General features: G+C 35.7%; 1 protein-coding gene across 2 annotated transcripts in view; it reads left to right on the top strand.

Moving 5' to 3' along the window:
* The window catches only part of VPS13A (vacuolar protein sorting 13 homolog A), a 241,199-nt gene extending 225,165 nt beyond the window's left edge, over window positions 1-16,034 (top strand). Inside the window, exons 69-72 of one of the 2 annotated variants that reach the window (XM_055309662.1) lie at window positions 7,527-7,612; window positions 10,846-10,969; window positions 13,579-13,653; window positions 14,651-16,034. In XM_055309662.1, the coding sequence (XP_055165637.1) occupies window positions 7,527-7,612; window positions 10,846-10,969; window positions 13,579-13,653; window positions 14,651-14,701 (336 nt within the window). In that variant the 3' untranslated portion in view covers window positions 14,702-16,034. Of the gene's footprint in view, window positions 1-7,526; window positions 7,670-10,845; window positions 10,970-13,578; window positions 13,654-14,650 lie in introns of those variants that run through there. The other variant, XR_008662454.1, reaches the window with a different exon arrangement.
* Window positions 16,035-19,742: the final 3,708 nt, after the last annotated feature.

Below are 19,742 nucleotides of genomic sequence, written 5' to 3'. Positions count from 1 at the left end.
TGGGACTTCTCTACTTATGTGTTAGAGCTCTACCTTGTATGACTTCCCCTGGTTACTTTGGACAGCACAGAGATTCTCAGCATAAGTTGAATTTAGTAAAGCTCATTGGAAGCTCTGACTGTGTGCTCTAACAGTAATGTTGTTAGAAAAAATTAGTATTATGAATTCTATTTTTTATTGGCAAGATATGAAAGAAAGATCTCTCTTGCCAAGTGAAACTGTTCTTTTCATACAAAATTAAATGGGAGGCCACTTTGGTTCATCTAAAAATAAACTTTAATGTCATCTATGAAAGGAAGCACTGTGTATACTTCTGCCAGTTAAGAGTTTCAGTTATAAAATCACATGAAATTGATATCCCAGTTACTTTGAAGATGACCCTAATGAATTGTAATGTCAAATTTCCAGTGAAAAATCACCACTCTAAAGAACCTTACAGGAAACAATGTGGAGAAGCATGTGTGAGGCATTTTGTGGCACTTCAAGTCTGAGGTACCTGTTTAAGTTAGAGATATCATGAAGCACCAGTGTTGGAATGCGCGACTCTGGGAGTCTGTATATTTCTTGTAAAGGAGAATTGCCAGAAGAGTAAATGTATAATTATATATGTATAATTGAATTTTTTTGTTAAATGATCTAATAGTATAGTTTATGTGAATACAGAAGAAAAATGGAATGCCATGTATTTATTCTCTGTACAAGTATTTGTTCAACTCTTAATTATGTATTAGACACCCTTCTAGATCTTCAGATTACAGGCCCGAAGACGGTAGTCAAGATTCCTGCTCATCTCATGAGATTATAACTGTAGTGACATTTACTGTTCTGGTGATTTGAGGATAAAACAAGAGCTGTGTTAGAGGCCAAGCCTGTCATGTCAGTTCTTCACAGTTTTATTCCTGTTGGCTGATTAGCTGCTGCCTGCAAGGCTCAGAGGAGCTGTAAGAATCAGAGGAGACATAAGATATGCCCAGACATCAGAAAAAGATAATGATTCCTAGGCATTAAGTGACATTGCAGTATTGACACAGGACAGCTTGTGGGATATATGAATCCATCTTCCAGTGAGTTAGAATGGCATGAATGGCATCTCACTGCATCCACTGGATGTACATCCACTGGACTGTACGTAGTTCTGTGCTAATCCATTTTGACAATAAAAAGTATATGAGCTGCAGTAATTTTCCTGTGGCTCGGCCTGGATTCTGGAACCAAGTAAACCTGAGTTCAGTTCCAACTTTTCCTTCTGCTAGCTTAATAATCTTCTATTATGCTTATTTAACCTTAGTTTTCAGATTATAAAGTGGAGATAACTACATTACTTGACAAAGTAACAGTAATCTTGATGGTGTTGCTAGGATTAAAACAAGTGAGGTGATCTGTATGATTATCAGCACAGTGTATACTGAGAACTCGTTATATTTTCATTATTCCAGATGGATACCGCCTGGTGCTAGTTCTTGGTCATCATTATATAAATTTTATTTTCATTTGTCCCCTTTTTTTTATCAGGATAAAAGCAACAATAAGTCTTACCCCCCCCTTTTTTCCTTTCAACATTAATAGAATATTTGAAAAATAACCACAACCATTTCCGCACATTAAAACAATAAAACCTCAGTAATTTGAACTGCTCTGAAACTCATATTAGGAGAACTGTTAAGATACTTAAAAGAAATTGTTGTTTTCAAGTATGGATAGCATCACGGATCAGTAAATACTGCTCAGCAGATGTTCTGCTGGAAATATGTTAGACTTAAAACTATCCACTTAAATTATTTCTGACCCACCTCTGTGGCCCTTCTAGAAGAAATGTATTAGGTAGGTTAATTAATGGTCCTTTGTTATCAGTGTACATAATTATGAGCATAATTCTGTCCTTTGTTCACAACTTTTAGTTGAGCCAGTTGATGACAATTTACATCTCTTAAGGGTAATAGTTTATTTTATTTGGTTTTATGTCACAGGGTTATACTCTGCTTTCATCCCCTGTCTAAGCTGTTAGATAGCATATCCTTTGGTTAATAATCAAAATAGCTCATTAGCTTGGGAGGAGACAAAGGTATTGGAGATTTAGTAAGGGCTAATTGCTTATCAGATTTGATGACAGGTTTTATTTATTATTAGTTTTTTACTCCAGTTTGCCTCACAGAATAGGCCAAATATCACTTCTGCACTCTTAAATGTGTTTAATATAATGTGAAATCATTGAGCTTTGAGGTAATGAATTTCTTACATTTTATCATGAAGCTTAGTTGAATATCTTGTTTTTCCTGGCCATGGCCCTCAAATCTTTCCTATTTGAAATATCCCTAATGTTTTGTTGTTGTTTTTTTTTTTTAAGATTTTATTTATTTATGAGAGACACAGAGAGGCAGAGACACAGGCAGAGGGAGAAGCAGGCTCCATGCAGGGAGTCCGACATGAGACTCGATCCCAGGTCTCCAGGGTCATGCCCCGGGCTGAAGGCGGCCCTAAACCACTGAGCCACCCAGGCTACCCTCCCTAACCGTTAATCAGATAACTCTAGGAAAGTTAGTTATACTTATTGACTACCTCTTTCTCTAAAAGTTGTTTTGAACATGTCTATTTCTTAAAAAATTTAGAAATGGTAGCATTTACCACTTTGATTTACAGTTACTTTCCTAATTTTTGTTTCTAAAAACAAACTTAATTTTTTAATATGTTTATAAACCTTTCCTCTTTCCCCATCGTCTCCTGACTATTCAAATTAGCCAATCTATAGAGTCATCTATTTGTTGTCCAGTAGATTTTCTTGCCTGATGGCATTCTTACTCTTATTTTTCATCTAGATGAATTTCACTTTCCTCTTCTGCTTCATGTTGCTATCTGAAAAAAAAAAATTTTAAACTCACTTATACCTCCATGAGACTCTAGTCTTCCCCAAGAGTCAGCTACTTGATTAGCTTTTCTGTTTTTTGCTGAACTGTGTGTTCTTATCCTTTATCCAATTTCCTTAAATATATTTCCCATGAATATTAGCACTTTATATTGTTTGGGATTTAAAGCCTTCCATGTTAGTGATTTATTCCTGATACCTGTGTTTTCATATTTTGCCTTTTTTTTTCAGAAATATTTTTGTTGCAGAACTTTGCTGCTTCAGAGCATTTACATGATTTGAAAGTGTTAGCAATGTTTTCTGCATTACTTATGTTCTTTTTCTAAAGTATTGGAACTTATCTGATAGGAAATGTGGCTATTAGTAAAGGGTAACCCCGACACCGCAGTCTTACAAGTTCCTGCTTAATGTGTTTCTAAGTTTGCGATCATTTTGGTTTTGATATATTTTTATCTAATAAACTGAGGTCTACATATTCATCTTTCTAATGCAAAAGGAACACTTCTATCAATAATCGTACATTTTAATTGTCCACAAATTCTGACAATTATCTGTAACAGTTTGTGTTTTTCTAAGAAAGTTCACAATGATAAGTACTTCACATGTACTTTAAGCCAAAATTTGTTTTTCTTATCACTCACTGCCTCATGTTAAATGAGGCTAACATGTCTAATGTACTGGCTAATGTACTTGATATTTCAACCTAATTATTTGATATTTCAGCCAAATTTTGGTCTTTATGCAAAGGCTCTACATAGTGATTTCTAGTTCTTCATTTCTTTTAAAGGGTATCACAAAGTATTTCAATGGAAACATTGATATCTAGTATCTGTTTCGGAGAGTAAAAGATTACACAAGGTTGTTATGAAGGTTAGGTAGCTAAGACATACCTGATCCTCCATTGCTTCATGTGTGTTTGTGTTCATGCTTGGATGAACAATAACTTTTTGTAAGGTCTAAAATCCTGGGGTTTTTTTTCTAAAATAATTTATAATGTTTTGAAGAGTATAAATCTTCATATATAGGAAATTTATAAAGACAAATGATTAGGAAATTGTGGCCAAAGGCATGACATTTGTAAACTTTACGACATGATGGCAGATGATGGTTGATAAACCATTAGATTGTCTCTCAATCATTCCCATTCTTTGGGACTTAATTCCAAAATTTTAGTTTCTGCTTATAGTGCAATTCTTTATTCCCTATGCACTTGTTTGTAATGGGGACTGACCAGCAACATTTTGCTGTATAAGGAGTTAACTTTGATATTTATTCAAATATATCCACTCTGACAACAGTACAGTTCACTGTATGTTTCAAAGTAGACTCCTATGACCATAATGCTCAATCATCTTTCAAGTATTACATTTAAGGTTTCTAGTGAAGTCCAAAAAGCATTGAGGGAATGACTTTTGAGATTTTTAGCTTTTATTTATATCTGGTACTATTGTGACTATTGACATTGTTTTAATTGTTTATATGCAGAGGTTAGATTTTTAAGTTTGGTCTGAAAAGTGGAAAGTGGTGAGAAGTACAGTCAGCTGCAATGCCCAGATTTATAACAATATTGAAATAGAAGCTAGGTACTTAGAGGCAAACCATAGAATTCAAGGTATTTGAAAGTTGTGATCTATTAATGGAGCATATAGACTCTTGACTCCTGATAGTAGTGATGCTTGTGAGGAGATCAACATTTATACTCTTATTTTTTAAACTTGATTACGTAGGACAAAAATAAATACTTTTAAGCTGATTTCTTTTCAAATACAAAAAATAACTGAAACAAAATGTTGTAAAATTAAAAATAAGACTCCATTTCCACCTGCACTATTATACTTTTCATGCCCAGTGATAACTGCTATTAGATTAGTGTGTTGCCACCAACCATCCTAGATAATTCCTATGGAAATATACATAAATATACATATATGTGTTTCTGGTCCACCACCACCCCCGCACCATTCATTCCCAGTAATTTAATTTCTTTTCACTGAATATATCTGTACATCTTCGATATCAATGTGCCCATCTACCTTTTTTCATGACCATATAATATCCCATTTTATGGCTATGTTATAATTTATTTAAACAGTCCCCTTTAATGAACTTTTAGATATTTTGATTTTAACATAGCATTACCATGAAGATTGCTCTATGTATATATATCTTGGTAATTTTTTGCATAAGATAAAAATCCTAGCAGTTGAATTCTTGAATTAAAGGGTACTTTTAGTTGATTTGCTTTTTCTTGATTTTGAGTTAAGGTGAACATTTTCTTTATGCTTAATTGATCAGATTTTGTGTTTTGCCGAACTATCTGTTCATAAATTTTTTACATTTTCCTATTGGCTTACTCAGTTTTCTTCTATTAACATACTCATATTCCTCTGTGTTATGAACTTAGCTCCATATCTCTATTCCTAATTCTTTTATTTTTATATTATTTACTTTATAATTTATTTGCTTACTGTTTTGCTACTCTATAGCATTTAATTTCCAGGTACACAACAAATTTTTTACATTGTTTTATGGGCTTTATGTTTTATATTTAAGGCTTTCTTTAAGACTGTTAAAATGTTACTTTTTCTAGTACTTCTATAGTTTCATTTTGTACTTAAATGATCCATGTGGAATTAATTTGGTATAGACAGAAGGACCCAGTTTTAGCCAACCAGTTACCTGAAATACCATTTATTAAAACATGCTTTTCCCTAGTAATTTAAAATGCTATCTTGATTTTATATATTCCTATTTTTGGATATATAGGATATATAGAATTTTATAATATCTATGTGCATGGGTCAATTTCTAGAGTCTATATTCTTGCTGTTGGTATGTCTGTATATAACATCCAGTAGCACCAAACTGTTCTACTCAGCATATTAATTGTGTTAATGTCTGCTAGTGTAGTTCTCATTTACCTTTTAAAATTTATTGGATATTGTCACGTTTTTCTAGATAAATTTTAATATAATTTTATCAAATCACTTCCCTCTCTTGCCCCTAAAACAAACTAACACATACCATCTTGGGTTCATATGGGGATTGGGGTGTAAAAATTGGAACTGGGGCAGGGAGTAACGACATCATTGTGAAGAATTTTTCAATCTAGGAATATGATAGGGTTTCCCATTTTCAAATTTTCCATTATTCCCCTCGGTAGTGTTACAACTTTTATCACATAAGTGCTGCATATTATTTGTTAAGCTGACTGACGCATAAAAATCTTTTTTATTCCTCTTGTAAACAATTTTTTCCTTCCATTTTTCAATTTGATATTGTGTTTATAAAATAAAATTATTGAGTTTATATACTTGGGTTTCCAGACAATAGTATCATCTAAAAAATTTCTACTTTTCCTTTGCAATTTTGATGCTTCTTTCTCTTAATAATTTATATTTTCTTAAAACATGCCCCAATTCACCTAGCTTTTCAAAGTTATTTGTATAATTTGTTATCTAGTCATTCTTAATAAGTTCTTTTGAATCTGTGCTTATATCCCTTTTTTGTAATTCAAGGAATTACTTCCTTACCTACTACAGAAAATAGTAAAGATACTCTTTTGTCAATATTATCTTTGAAGTTAGAAAATTCTTCCATGCAGTTAATCTGTATGTTTCATCCTGCTTGCTGTAGTTACTGCTTTTCTTTTTTTAACTTCATCTCCAATAAAATGAAGACAACTCTGATTAGCTTTTCGTACTAAGATTAATAAGAAGTCACTTGTTAGCTTTCTTCTAAGCAAAATAATTTTAGTTTATGGATAGAGCCTCATGGAATACAGTTTTCTAAAATCTTTATATCTCTTTGGGAATTTCTTCAAGATACCTAACATTTTGGCTAAATTTTTAACATACTTCCTATTGAGGGATTTTAGTCACAATTATATTGTTTGCCTTTAAAATATAGGTAGTCTAGCCTACTATATATTGTGAGTAGCCAAAGTAACTCCACCCTCAGAGCAAATAGTATTTAGAACAGAACTAAAAATGATGTGTATTTTGTTTATATAATTATTTTTATATTTTCTGGGAAAAAAATTGTTCACAATGTCATGGATAGACAGTGTTTCGGCAATCTTGAAAATAAAGATTGTTACATAAGCTAGGTAGGTTCTGGAGTTCCATGTTTGTCCAGAAACACTCTACTTCTTGTTTTTGAATGAGTTATGAGTTTGGCAAAGGAAAGCGTGTTTGTAAGGTGATAGGAAAATTTCAGGGAAGATACAGGATGAGGCTAATACTAATTTATATAATATATACGTTTAAATATATGTTAGCTTGTGTTTTTGTACAGATGTGATCAAATAGAATTGTGTTTTCCAGGATAAAATGAATGTGGTAATTTAATAGGTTCAATTTAAACTTTGTAAGGTAGTAACACTGTCTTCTAAAAAGCCAGCATTAAAAGATTGATAGAGCTGCAATTGAGTCATCTTAAATAAAGTTGTGCAAATAGGTGCTTTTAAAAAGGAAGCAATGATTTTTGTGAATATCAATTTTATGATGATGTATTTACTGTATGTTAATAATTTGCCCCTACTGAGAAATGGCTTCTAGAGGATCACAGTGCATTACTTGCTTTAAAATAGAAATAGTAATGAAATTCTCTCTCTCTCTCTCTCTCTCTCTCTCTCTCTCTCTCTCTCTCTCTCACCTTTTTTTAGGTCATGGAAAATGGAAGATTTGCAAAATACAAGTATTTTACCCATGTCATGATCAATAAAACAGATATGTTAATGATAACTAAAAGGTAAATTTCTTTCCTGATGAGAGGTTAACTGAGAAGCCACTCATGAATTTATTGCAGGTAGTTAACACTGATTGCTGCTGACTCTGGTCCTCTTGCTCTGTAAGCCTCTTATGAAAACCTTACATAAATTCATGTTTAGCGTTGTGCATGCAGAGAGATAAATGCATACCCGTGCACAAAAATAAATAATTTAGTATTTTTTCAACCAATTTGAATAATATAGAAATTCCCATAAAACTATCCTCACAATACCATTTCTTCCCCTCTGAAAAAATACACAATTTCAGATTGCCCTGAAGTTGTCTGGTGATATCTACTTATCAGCATACATAGAAATTCACTCAGGTAAGTACACATACCATTGGAGACAGATCAGTTCTTTTTTGTTTTTAACATTTTATTGAGACAGAGTGCATATAAGCGGGGAAAGGGGCAGGAGGGCAGAGAGAAGCAGACTCCCCAACTGAGCAGGGAACCCAATGCAGGGCTCGATCCCAGGACCCTGGGATCATGACCTGAGCTGAAGGCAAATGCTTAACCAACTGAGCCACCCAGGCACCCCTGAGACAGATCAGTTCTTATGTGGATACTCCCAGCTATGGCCAAATACTCAAGTAGACCATGGGCAGTAGAGGTGCATACAAAAATACATAGTGGCATAGCCACTGTGTCAGAGGGGCTAGCTTTTTCAGGAGTCACTGTTAAACTGAGGAGAAGAATGAGCTGATGGAGTATGAAAATGGAGATTTCTGGATGGATGGCACAAAGTGAAAATGTGCCTGAGGGAGAGAGGTTATGGCTGAAAAGAAAGGAGTGGTCAGTAAGCCTATGTGGTTTTGTTCACTATCAAAAAGGTGAAATTACATATTAACATTTGTTAGTTAAGTTCATGTTGAACCTAGCAGTCATTTCTGATGTTTTTCATCCTAATCATTTCTGAGTTTAAAATTTATAATATCTAATTTTCTTATTTAAAAAGTAACACAGAATTCACACAGTATTAGAAGATGTACATGTAAAGTTAGTCTTCATTCTATTCCAGATACCAGTCCTTTTTCCCGGGTCCCAGAGGCAACCCCTTTACTTGTTTCCTTCTTGAAATATTCTGTGCCTATACAAGCATCACACATATGTATCTTAACGTAAATGGAAATCTTTTGCATGTACCATTCTGTACTTTGCTTTAATTTTTTTTGCTTTAGATCTATGTCTTGGGGACATCTGGGTGGCTCAACGGTTGAGCATCTGCCTTTGGCTCAGGGCATGATCCCGGGATCCGGGATCGAGTCCCACATCAGGCTCCCTGCATGGAGCCTGCTTCTCCCTCTGCCTGTGTCTCTGCCTCTCTCTGTGTATCTCTCATGAATGAATAAAATCTTTAAAAAAAATAAAATGAAATCATTAAAAAAAATAAATCTGTGTTTTGAAGATTACTCCACATCAGCATATGGACATCTTTCTTAATTTGTAAAAGACTGCTTAGCATTTGTCTAGAAGTATGTATTTTACATTTAAGTTGTTAATAAACTTTTATAATTAGGGGCAGTACTTCACAGCCATTTCTGTTCATAGCAATTTTTGGTCTTTTTTTTTGTTTTGTTTTTATTGACCTGCTCCCCCATTGGCTAAGTGAAGTGTGACTCATCAAAGTTAAACAAGTCAGTTCAAAATTTAATAGTTTAGGGCAGCCTGGGTGGCTTAGCGGTTTAGCACCACCGTTGGCTCAGGGCGTGATCCTGGAGACCCACATCAGGCTCCCTTCATGGAGCCTGCTTCTCCCTCTGCCTGTGTCTCTGCCTCTCTCTCCCTCTGTCTCTCATGAATAAATAAAATCTTTTTTAAAAAAATTTAATAGTTTATGATTCAGTGTGCAACATTTTAAAAAATGACCTTCCCAACACAGTAGACCTCTTTAAAGGAAGTCCTATAAACCTTGATAAAGTAAGGGAGGTGAGTTGTAGTTGACTGGAAGGTGACATTCATCGTTAGGATTTCCTTTCTTTCCAAGTTTCCAGCTTGACGATTAAAGGGAATCAGAGAATGAGAACCAGGTGCCTGCTACAAGATTAGCCTATCTTTGATTTTTCACATGGTTCAAGATGTGCAGGAGAACCAGGAGGTTTGTTCGAACAGTCCCTATAATCCAGGATTAGTGAAAGAGGGGACAGAAGATTGATATGAGAGATGTAAGTCCAGCCAGGAACCAGCTCTTCTTTAGCATAATTCCATGCCTTCAAGTAGATATTACTTAAAAAAAAAAAATCTGTTGCACCTAGAATTGGTGTTTCAACTAGAAAGAACTGGGGAAGAATAGGTCTTTGAAGGAAAGATGAATAGAATTATAATAGAATCTTTTTCATTTCTTCATTTTTTTCCCAAGATGAGAAAATAAGAATTTTAAAAGCCTTTTTTTGGAGGTAGGTTGGTAAGCCTATTGCTTGGAGACTTAGTAATAAAAACACATTCTAAAGCATTGATGCACCCAAGTTCTCCAAAATATTAGCTAATAATAGGTTCGGTGAATTTTTTTCTAAGGTGTATAAAGTGCCGTATATATTTGACTATAGAAGTACTTCATTTTTTCTAACATGAGTATGTTGTACTATAAATTTCCCACCAAGCATTGCTTTAGCTTCATCCCACAGATTTTATTATGTTGTGTTATATTTTCATTCTCATTCACTTCAATGTATTTTCTAATTTCTTCTGAGATTGTTTGACCCATAGATTATATAGCAGTATTCTAGTTTCCAAGCATTTAGAAATACTCTTTCTGGGATCCCTGGGTGGCGCAGCGGTTTAGCGCCTGCCTTTGGCCCAGGGCGTGATCCTGGAGACCCGGGATCGAATCCCACATCGGGCTCCCAGTGCATGGAGCCTGCTTCTCCCTCTGCCTGTGTCTCTGCCTCTCTCTCTCTCTCTCTCTCTCACTGTGTGCCTATCATAAATAAATAAAATAAAATAAAATAAAAAACTTTAAAAAAAAAAGAAAAAAAAATACTCTTTCTGTTACTAGTTTCTAGTTTAATTCTAGTTTAATTTCATTATGCTCTGAGGGCATCCTTTGTTTGATTTCAGTTCTTTTATATTCCTTAAGGTTTTTTATAACTCAGAATATAGTCTTTCTTGATTAATGTTTTACGTGCACTTGACAATGAATGTATATCTTGCTATTATTATATTGTTGGAAATAAGTGTCTATTTCTACAGTAGATTCTCTTTTTTCCCCTCAGTGGTGTATTGTTTGTAACAAAAGGAACATTTGGACAGCTTACATGTGAGTGGCAGTATAGTTTTGATGAATTTACCAAAGAGCCATTCATTGTTCATGGGAGAAGATTACGCATTGAAGCAAAGGTATGTTGAATGATTTTTTTGGGAACTTGGAATTGAAAATGATGCATTGAAATCGTCCTCGTTTATAATTTTTCTATCTCGTTTATAGATACTGCTTTGTCTTATTTGGGTTTTCTTTTATACCTCCTTTCTTACTCAGGCTTAAGGAAAAACAGGCTAGGCCAAGAAAAAATATGCTACTTTATTAACAGCAATGTTCCTGGGCCTTCACTTTCTAGAAACCCAACTTCTCACTGCTGTCCCAGACACAAAAATGAGAAAATCATTTGTATTCTCAGAATCCCTAGCAGTTATGTACAAAATGTTTTTCCCTGAAAATCTTAAAAAAGGACACTTAAAAAGTTACCTCTCTTTCTAACAGTTATTGGTAGTTCTTTTTCTTTTTAAAGATATTATCTTCCCAACTCCATTTTAATCTTGAGGGCAGAGACCATTTCTCACTCCTCATTGGTTACTAGCATGGTGCCTAGTACTTGGATGTAGATACAATGAATTGCTAGTCATTTGGCAAATCAACAGAGATTCATTATCCATTGTAAATTTAAAGTTTGTATGAGGTATTAAGGTGTTACAAAATAGAAGGTATTTGGCCTCAAGGTATTTCACCAGATACCTATGTGTATGGGCATGTTGGCACAGGCTGTATTAGTAGAAAATATTGTAAGTGACACAACCCAAATAAGTTTATTCTTTGTTATTTTTGTTGATTTTGAGGGATTAATTGGCTCCTGTACTGAAAGTGTAAGTCTGTATCTGCTAGTTTAGATCTGTTAGCAGTTACTCTGTCTCCCTTCCTTTCCTCCAATCTCTCCTCTTCGCCATAGCTTCTAGGTTCTGCTTTCTTTAGTGTTGGCTTCATTGTCAAGCCGGCCAGCATAAATTCCAGGTTTATATCGTACTAGCTCAGTGGAATGAAAGCTTCTCACTGGGTCTCACTGGGACACCTGTGGTCGCATGGCTATTCCTGAGCCTGTCACTTTGGTCAGAGAGCTGGTAGGAGCCAATTTGCCAGGTGAGGGTCATGGGATCACCAGTAGTGCTACAAGAAGGAAGGGTCAGCTCTATCTGAAGTATTTGGAGTGAGAGAAGGTGAGAAAGTTGTCTCTGGAAGAAGGGGCAGTAGACACAGGCAAGCAGAAACAGATGTTTTTTGGGCTAGCCTGTCAAACAGAACCACCCCTAGGTTATTGTTTTTAACCATTGAAGTTCATGTCTTTTGTCTTACCACTCAGTCCAAAGACACAGGCAGCTTCTGAGTAGTAGACTGGCTATTTGTTCTTCAGGATCTTAGACCAACACACACATTAAGAATTTCTCTGAGGACGCCTGGCTGGTTCAGAGGTTGAGCATCTGCCTTCAGCTCAGGGTGTGATCCTGGAATACCAGGATCGAGTCCCACATTGGGCTCAGTGCATGGAGCCTTCTTCTAACTCTGCCCCTCTCTCTCTCTCTCTCTCTCTCTCTCATGAATAAATAAAACATTAAAAAAAATTTCTCTGATTCACTCAGAAAATAAACGCCCTGTGGCCTTATTATGCAAAGTAATAGATAGTGGCTATTTTTGTTCTAGTCCATATTACTTTCCTGGCTTTTTTCATACCTTTTTCTCTCTGCAAAGATAAGCTGCTTCTTATCTTGGTTTCTTTCCCTTCTACCTTTTCTTGAAACCTTTTGTAAGCAAATACCTTTTTTTTTTTTTTAAGTAAAAGAATCTGATTTCTTCTGGAGTCTCTATTTTTTTTTTTAATTTTCATTTATTTATTATAGTCACACACAGAGAGAGAGGCAGAGACACAGGCAGAGGGAGAAGCAGGCTCCATGCACCAGGAGCCCGATGTGGGATTCGATCCCGGGTCTCCAGGATCGCGCCCTGGGCCAAAGGCAGGCGCCAAACCGCTGCGCCACCCAGGGATCCCTGGAGTCTCTATTTACATGGATGTTTGAAATACTTAGAGAAATTGTTCAGCTAATGAGACTCCCAACATTGCTGCTTCTGTAGCTCTGCCCATAGTTAATAGAGGTAAACATTGCCTGCTCCTCAGTAGTCCCATTATGTCTGTTTGTCCCTCTCATGCTTACCATCCACCATTAGCTCTCCCCACAAACACTGAATAGAATACTAGAGGAGTGTAAAAAGTGGAGGACACTCAAAAAAGGCATTAAGCTTAAGCTACATTCTTATTGCATGACTGATTTAAAATGTCAGAAGTTACATATAACATGTATGTGTATATATACATACACACGTGTATGATGATGAGCTGAGCTCATCATGAGCAATCTGAGAAACTCCTCAAGAACAATCTGAAAAACTATTTGGAGGGGAAAACACTGCTCTGATTTACCACCTCTTCCTTTGCATAAACCTTATATGGCTTTGGAAATTGAAATCTCAAAACTTTTTAACTTAAGCTTAATGATAATGGATATGTTAGAACCTAGTCTTTTCTTTCCATTTGTGTTTGATTCTTGTTTCTTAATTCTTGGCTGTTTTAAAGGCATATCATTTGTGTAAGAGGGACACTTTAAGCACAGATTCATAAAACTGTGGCATTCTTTGATCCTATTTCTACCAGATTGTCATTTTAATTAAGTTACTCTGTTTATAGGAACGGGTGAAGTCTGTGTTTCATGCCAAAGAGTTTGGAAAAATAATTAACTTCAAGACCCCAGAGGACGCTAGGGTAAATATAATGAATATCTTTTCCTTAAACCGATAGCAGCTTCTCATTTCAAAGCCATGTAATAAGTTGGACTGCTTTTTTTAAGACAGAAAAGTTTTGTTTTTAATTTTTTTTTGTTTTTACAGTTTTACTGTATGTAACTAGGTAATGTTTCCTCAAAACTATTTTTCATTACCACCTTTATATCGGTTTCTCTTTCATTTATCTCTATCACCGTGTTATTTTATCCCAGGAGATTGGTTTTTAAATCTTCTTGCTCTGCCAGAAACATCCAGAGAAGGCTACTGGGCTCATTTCTTGTTCTGTTTATCATAGAGACATTTCTACTAAGTTCTTATGTTAATAGAAGCACAGATACCTCTGCTGAAGCTTCTCATAATGAGATAAACCTAGTATTGCCTCCAGGGCTTTAATCTGTCACACAGCCCCAATGATAATGGACATTATTGGTAAGAAGGTTTACACTATATTTGCATTTTATTTTTGCAATTTCAAAGCAAAATAGAAAAGATCTATATCATGAGAATACCTAAAATGCTCAAGAATATGCTATGCTGCTAGCCTCTGTAGAATTACATGTAATTATTCCTACTCCATCAGTAGAATCCTGTATATGGAATCATGAAGGTTTGTGATACAGAATTGCCATAGGTTGGAAGAAAGTCTGTGTGGATAGTTTTCACGCTATGCCACAGTTATTCAACCCAGCTGCCAAATTACCCTTCTCTCTCAAGATGGTATTTTACTTTTCTTATTCTGAAGACAAACCTTCAAGTCCAAAGACCTTAGAAAAACATTATTCTTACTGTTAAATCAAATCTGGTACCACTGTCTCTGAACTTCTGGGCTATTTAACTGAAATGAATGATGTCTTATGCATGATGAATTTAATTATTGGACACGAGTGAAGCCAACTTCTAGATTTACATTCATTACATTTTGAGTTTCGTTGCGAGTTCTTGAAATAAGCAAATGTTGGTTTATTTCTCCACAACAGTGGATCCTCACAAAACTAGAAGAAGCAAGAGAACCTTCCCCGAGATTCTGATGGAGAATACTACCTGAAGAGACACAGCAATAAATCATTAGAATTTCCACCTTGTACCTTCCAAAAGCAGTTTGGAAAGTATACTACAGAAGTAATTTCACTTACGAAAGAAAAAAAAAAAAACGGTTACAATCGGGTAAAAAAAAAACAGTCATGTGATTAAAATATTGCAGCTCATTGGGGATCCCTTTGGTTTTCTAACTTGAATTATGCATCTGGTTAAAATTCTAACTACTTTATAAAAGAAACATTTCTCTTTCGAATATTAAATATTTGCTCCGAGTGATTCTTTGCAATGTGGAGAAATTGCCCGTATTCACACCCCTCATGGAGCTAAGTTTAATGTTTCTTGTTCATGTTTTAAACTTCTATCATGCTTACTTCAGACACCCTGAATCAGTGCTGGGTAAATGATCAAATCATTGCCTCAATGGTATCAAGAGAAATTTAGTGGTGGTTTCTTTAGAGATATGAAGTTCTTTTTACAGATAAATATTTTGGTATTATTTTCCTTATTTTTTTATAAAGGATAGGTTTGAATTATACTTCCATAGCATGACTATGAAAAATGACCTTTTTAAATATTATATAATACAGATTAATACCCCCTTCAAGCCTCATCTTAAGAAAGGCTAGAAGAAATGAGTGTCATATCCAAAATGGAAAAGCCCCTTTCAGAACTTTGAAGCCTTAGAAATATTTCCTCAAGTCAACTTCATGGGATCTACTTGGTTTACCCCAAGTTACATTTTTAACAGATTGCTGACTTTAAAGGAAAATCCCTCAAGCCTTAACTTTCCATTCACTGATAATATGAAATAAACAGAATCCCCACCATCTTAAGATACAAATTATGCTTCAAATTTACTTACAGCTCTTCTTGTAAGTAAATGTCTGTATCCTAAAGTGTCCATTGCCTGTTCTGTTAGCAGAAGATGGGGAATTGCTACTGTGCTTTCTCTAGTTATTCAAGTGAGAATCACTTGTAAAAGCTCATCAGAACAAAAATCATGGGCTGTGGCATTAGTGAAGATAAGGTCATAGGGTTTTTTCTTGGTTTTTGTCCAAGATCCTTATTCCTTAATATTAATGGACTTTTTCCAGTGAAATGGGATGAGTATATGATTGTGAACCATGAAGAGAATGATGCGGTGTCTTATTTAGTTTTGAATAATACAGAGTATTTGATGCATGTTGTATGTGCCATGAAATTATTATAAACTGTTTCTGGGATTGGAGACTCTGTATAGTCAGTGATTGTGAAAATCTCCTCAGGGTCCTCAAACCCTTGCTTTGTTGTAAAAGCTAAAATAAACAGCATGCCAGACTTTAATTGTATTTCTTCCTGACCAAATCCTACTACTGATTTTCCTTTGATTATAAAAATACATTGTTTATTATCAATAGTTTCCCCCAGAATTTTTTCTTTGCTGAACATAAATTGAATCGCAAGATGACAAATTTCATACCCCATTGTAGTGTGTGTTCCCAAGATGACCTTTGTTTAAAGTAACATAGACATTTTCTCTGTTGCTCAGCTCCTCTAATTTTATAAACATTAGAATTAAAACTAAGAGTAATGGCCAGAAAACTTTCAGTGATTGTCCCCACCTGCAATGTTGCTTCACTGAAGTTCCATTCCGTGCCATTAACCAAGTACCTCATCACCTATTACAGTTTCATGATTTCATTCTCAGAAAAAATACAGACTCATAACTTCTTGCATGTTCCATGGTAAAAGGGAAAGGCCTAATGAAAGAGTAAGCATAAAGGTTTTTCTGGTATCTTGTGGAGAGCAGCAAGGAATGGGTCTTGTAACTAGTACAGATGCAAAGCCAGCCTCCCTGTCCCTGTTCTTCCTGTGCCCTTACCAAGGAGGACCTAGAAATAATCTTTTCCTATTCTTTAGTGGTGGTCTGCGGATCAATACTTCCTATCACTTCCTTTGTTTCTAGCATAGAAGGACCCACAGTTACAAGAGCAATCATTTATCAATTGTCTTAGAGGATTGTCTTCATTTAAATAAGGAACATCAGTAGATTACTAGCTAATGAGTCAGTCTTTGTAGCATAACATTTTATAAATGTGTGTTTGATTCTGTATTCTTTTTTCTTGAACATTATGGAGTCCATTATCTTACTGTATTTGAAAATAATCTTCCCCAAATTATATTTAACAACGGCTCTCTGTTTGAGAGCTTTAAACTTCTCTTGGTTGGTTGGTAGCTGGTACGGAATGAGATCCTGAGTATTGTGTCCCTTCTCCAGCCCCAGCCTCTTAATTCTAGCACAGCATATATTCTGATCTGTGATTTACTGTGTAAAGCCCAAGGCAATGTGTCTGTTCCTTGTCAGCTCTCCTCCAGAAAACTATGACCATTAGAAATAGCAACTTTGATTTCTGGTACAATAAGAACCGTGTGATTTCTTCACATTTACAAAATAATGCCTGAACCTAGGAGCATATGCGTTTCTCCATTGGCTTCCCTCTTACTGTGTTATGTATTGTATGCCTTCTCCCTAGTGTTAGCAAGACCTTGGGATTATCCCCAGGTTAAGTTTAATATAGCCAAGTTATTTTCTGGTCCCTAAATAATCATGAGCTGCTGTAGGGAGTTCTTCCCTGGACCACCCTCCTCCACAATCATAACCCATGACAAAACTGTCCTGTGGCTTCCAAATAAATAAGAATTTCTTCTTATATTACCATTTCTATCATAATTATCTTGTTGGGGTTTTTTTTTATGATTGTAGTAACTAAATTTTCCCAGTGAATATACATCTAGCTTATCTCTTAGAAATATCATAGTATTTTATTCCTATCTGAGAAAATTACAGACTCTACTTAGTGCTGAATTTTCTGCACCAGTCTCAATTGCCAGTGTTAAGTGATCCTTCAGGCCAAGCCAAGGCCCCTGTATTAAAAAGGTTGGGACAATACCCACCATTTGCTTCAACGTGGATGGAACTGGAGGGTGTTATGCTGAGTGAAATGAGTCAATCGGAGAAGGACAAACATATGTTCTCATTCATTTGGGGAATATAAATAATAGTGAAAGGGAATAGAAGGGAAGGGAGAAGAAATGGGTGGGAAATATCAGAAAGGGAGACAGAATATAAAGACTCCTAACTCTGGGAAATGAACTGGGGGTGGTGGAAGGGAAGGAGGGCGGGGGGTGGGGGTTAATGGGTGACAGGCACTGGGGGGGGGTGCTTGACGGGATGAGCACTGGGTGTTATTCTGTATGTTGGCAAATTGGGGATCCCTGGGTGGCTCAGTGGTTTGGCGCCTGCCTTTGGCCCAGGGCGCGATCCTGGAGTCCCAGGATCGAGTCCCGCATCGGGCTCCTGGCATGGAGCCTGCTTCTCATTCCTCCTATGTCTCTGCCTCTCTCTCTCTGTCTATCATAAATAAGTTAAAAGAAAAAACTATGTTGGCAAATTGAACACCAATAAAAAATTATTAAAAAAAAAAAAGGTTGGGACAGAATATACTAAGCTAGGTTGCCTATAGGAGTTGAAACTGGGTACCGAATACACTGCAGATACAAGTAGCTATTTGGAACTGGATGTTTTTGTGTTCCTGCCAACACAATTGAGAAAAATTTGTTTGGATTCCAAGGCCATTGCTATTTACCTTTTCTCAAGATCTGTCAAACTCCTCAAGGACAGTGTTTTCCAGACTGTAGGTCTTAACACATTAGGGGGCCATAAAACCAATTTCACAGCTCAAGGCCAGCATATTTTAAAAGTGGAACAGAAATGAAAATAAGAGAACATTGTATATAACAAGGTTAAATATTGTTTGCTGAAATGTTTCCTAGTTTATATACTGTGTGTACTGGGTCACAATATAAAATGTTATTTCCTGTTATGAATTGCAGTTAAAAAAAAAAACAAAACAGACCTTGTGAGCCACTGCTCTGGGAGGCGTGGGCCATCCACTGATTGTTGGAACAGTGTGGATTGTGTGGGCCCTGACCTTAGATCAGGAGCAGCAGACCCGCACTCAGGGATATCTTCAGATTGTGAACACTTTTTCTTTTGAGTAAGAAGGTAGAATGGCTCTTGTTTTGCTTTTTATAAGGTGTTTTCCTTTCCTGGTGTGTACCAGATGCCCTCAAGGTACCACAAAAAACAGAAAAGTTAGATCTGCAAATGGCACCCAAAAAAGGCCACAGGCTATCATTTAACTAGAGATATTTCTCTCTCACTAGGCATTTTACTAGGACTGGGGACAGAAGTTCTCTCCTTTTATGAATTTGCTCGATATGCCTTTGATGTCACTCACTGTACAGGTGGTAATGTCCCTTAAAAATTGGGAGCTTAGATAGAGGTCACACTTTCATAGGGTCGAAGTACTCATTCTCTGGAGGGTGCTGTATAAATGTCAGTGCAGTCGATGTGAAATCATTGGATTTCCTCATTTCTGTAGATTTCCAGTAGAAATAACCTGCATTCCTTATTCAAAGTTCAGGACAAAATTCACTCAATATGATTTTCTTTGGTGCTATTACTCAGGATCCTCTGTAGCTCCTTCACATGCCTTCAAAGAGGGCCATTCACCCAATGCTTTAAATGTACTTTTGAAATTATACCTGACTGCCAATCCTGACCAATCCAGTTAGTATTAAGCAATTAAAATTTTTATGGTTCATTCACTCTGTAGTTTTGGTTATTGGCCAATACAGCTATTAATGCAGACCTTTGCTCATGAAATGAAGTACTTGTTGCAGGGTTCATTCAGCAAGCAGGCCAGCACATGAACTGAGAAGATGCTGGATCCTACTCTATTAGAAACCTCCTTCATGTTTAATTGAAACCTTTTCTACTTTATTTCCTGTTTTTTAAAATAAATTGTTCCATGTCATTTTTTTTTAAGTTTTACTTTAGAATTACACGTTCTTTTTTAAAGCATAAATATGCATTTTCAAAAAAAAAGTTGGTAATTTTGGTTACCCAAAAGCTACATAACATGTAACTTCAGATTTTATAGTTTGATATGTGTGTAAAGTTTTTATTACCTTATTCAAGTTAATATG

Source organism: Nyctereutes procyonoides, unplaced genomic scaffold (genome assembly GCF_905146905.1).
Source record: "Nyctereutes procyonoides isolate TBG_1078 unplaced genomic scaffold, NYPRO_anot_genome, whole genome shotgun sequence".
Taxonomy (NCBI): Eukaryota; Metazoa; Chordata; class Mammalia; order Carnivora; family Canidae; genus Nyctereutes; species Nyctereutes procyonoides.
The sequence above is the reverse complement of the archived record's forward strand: the minus strand, read 5'-3'. Positions and strand labels throughout refer to the sequence as shown.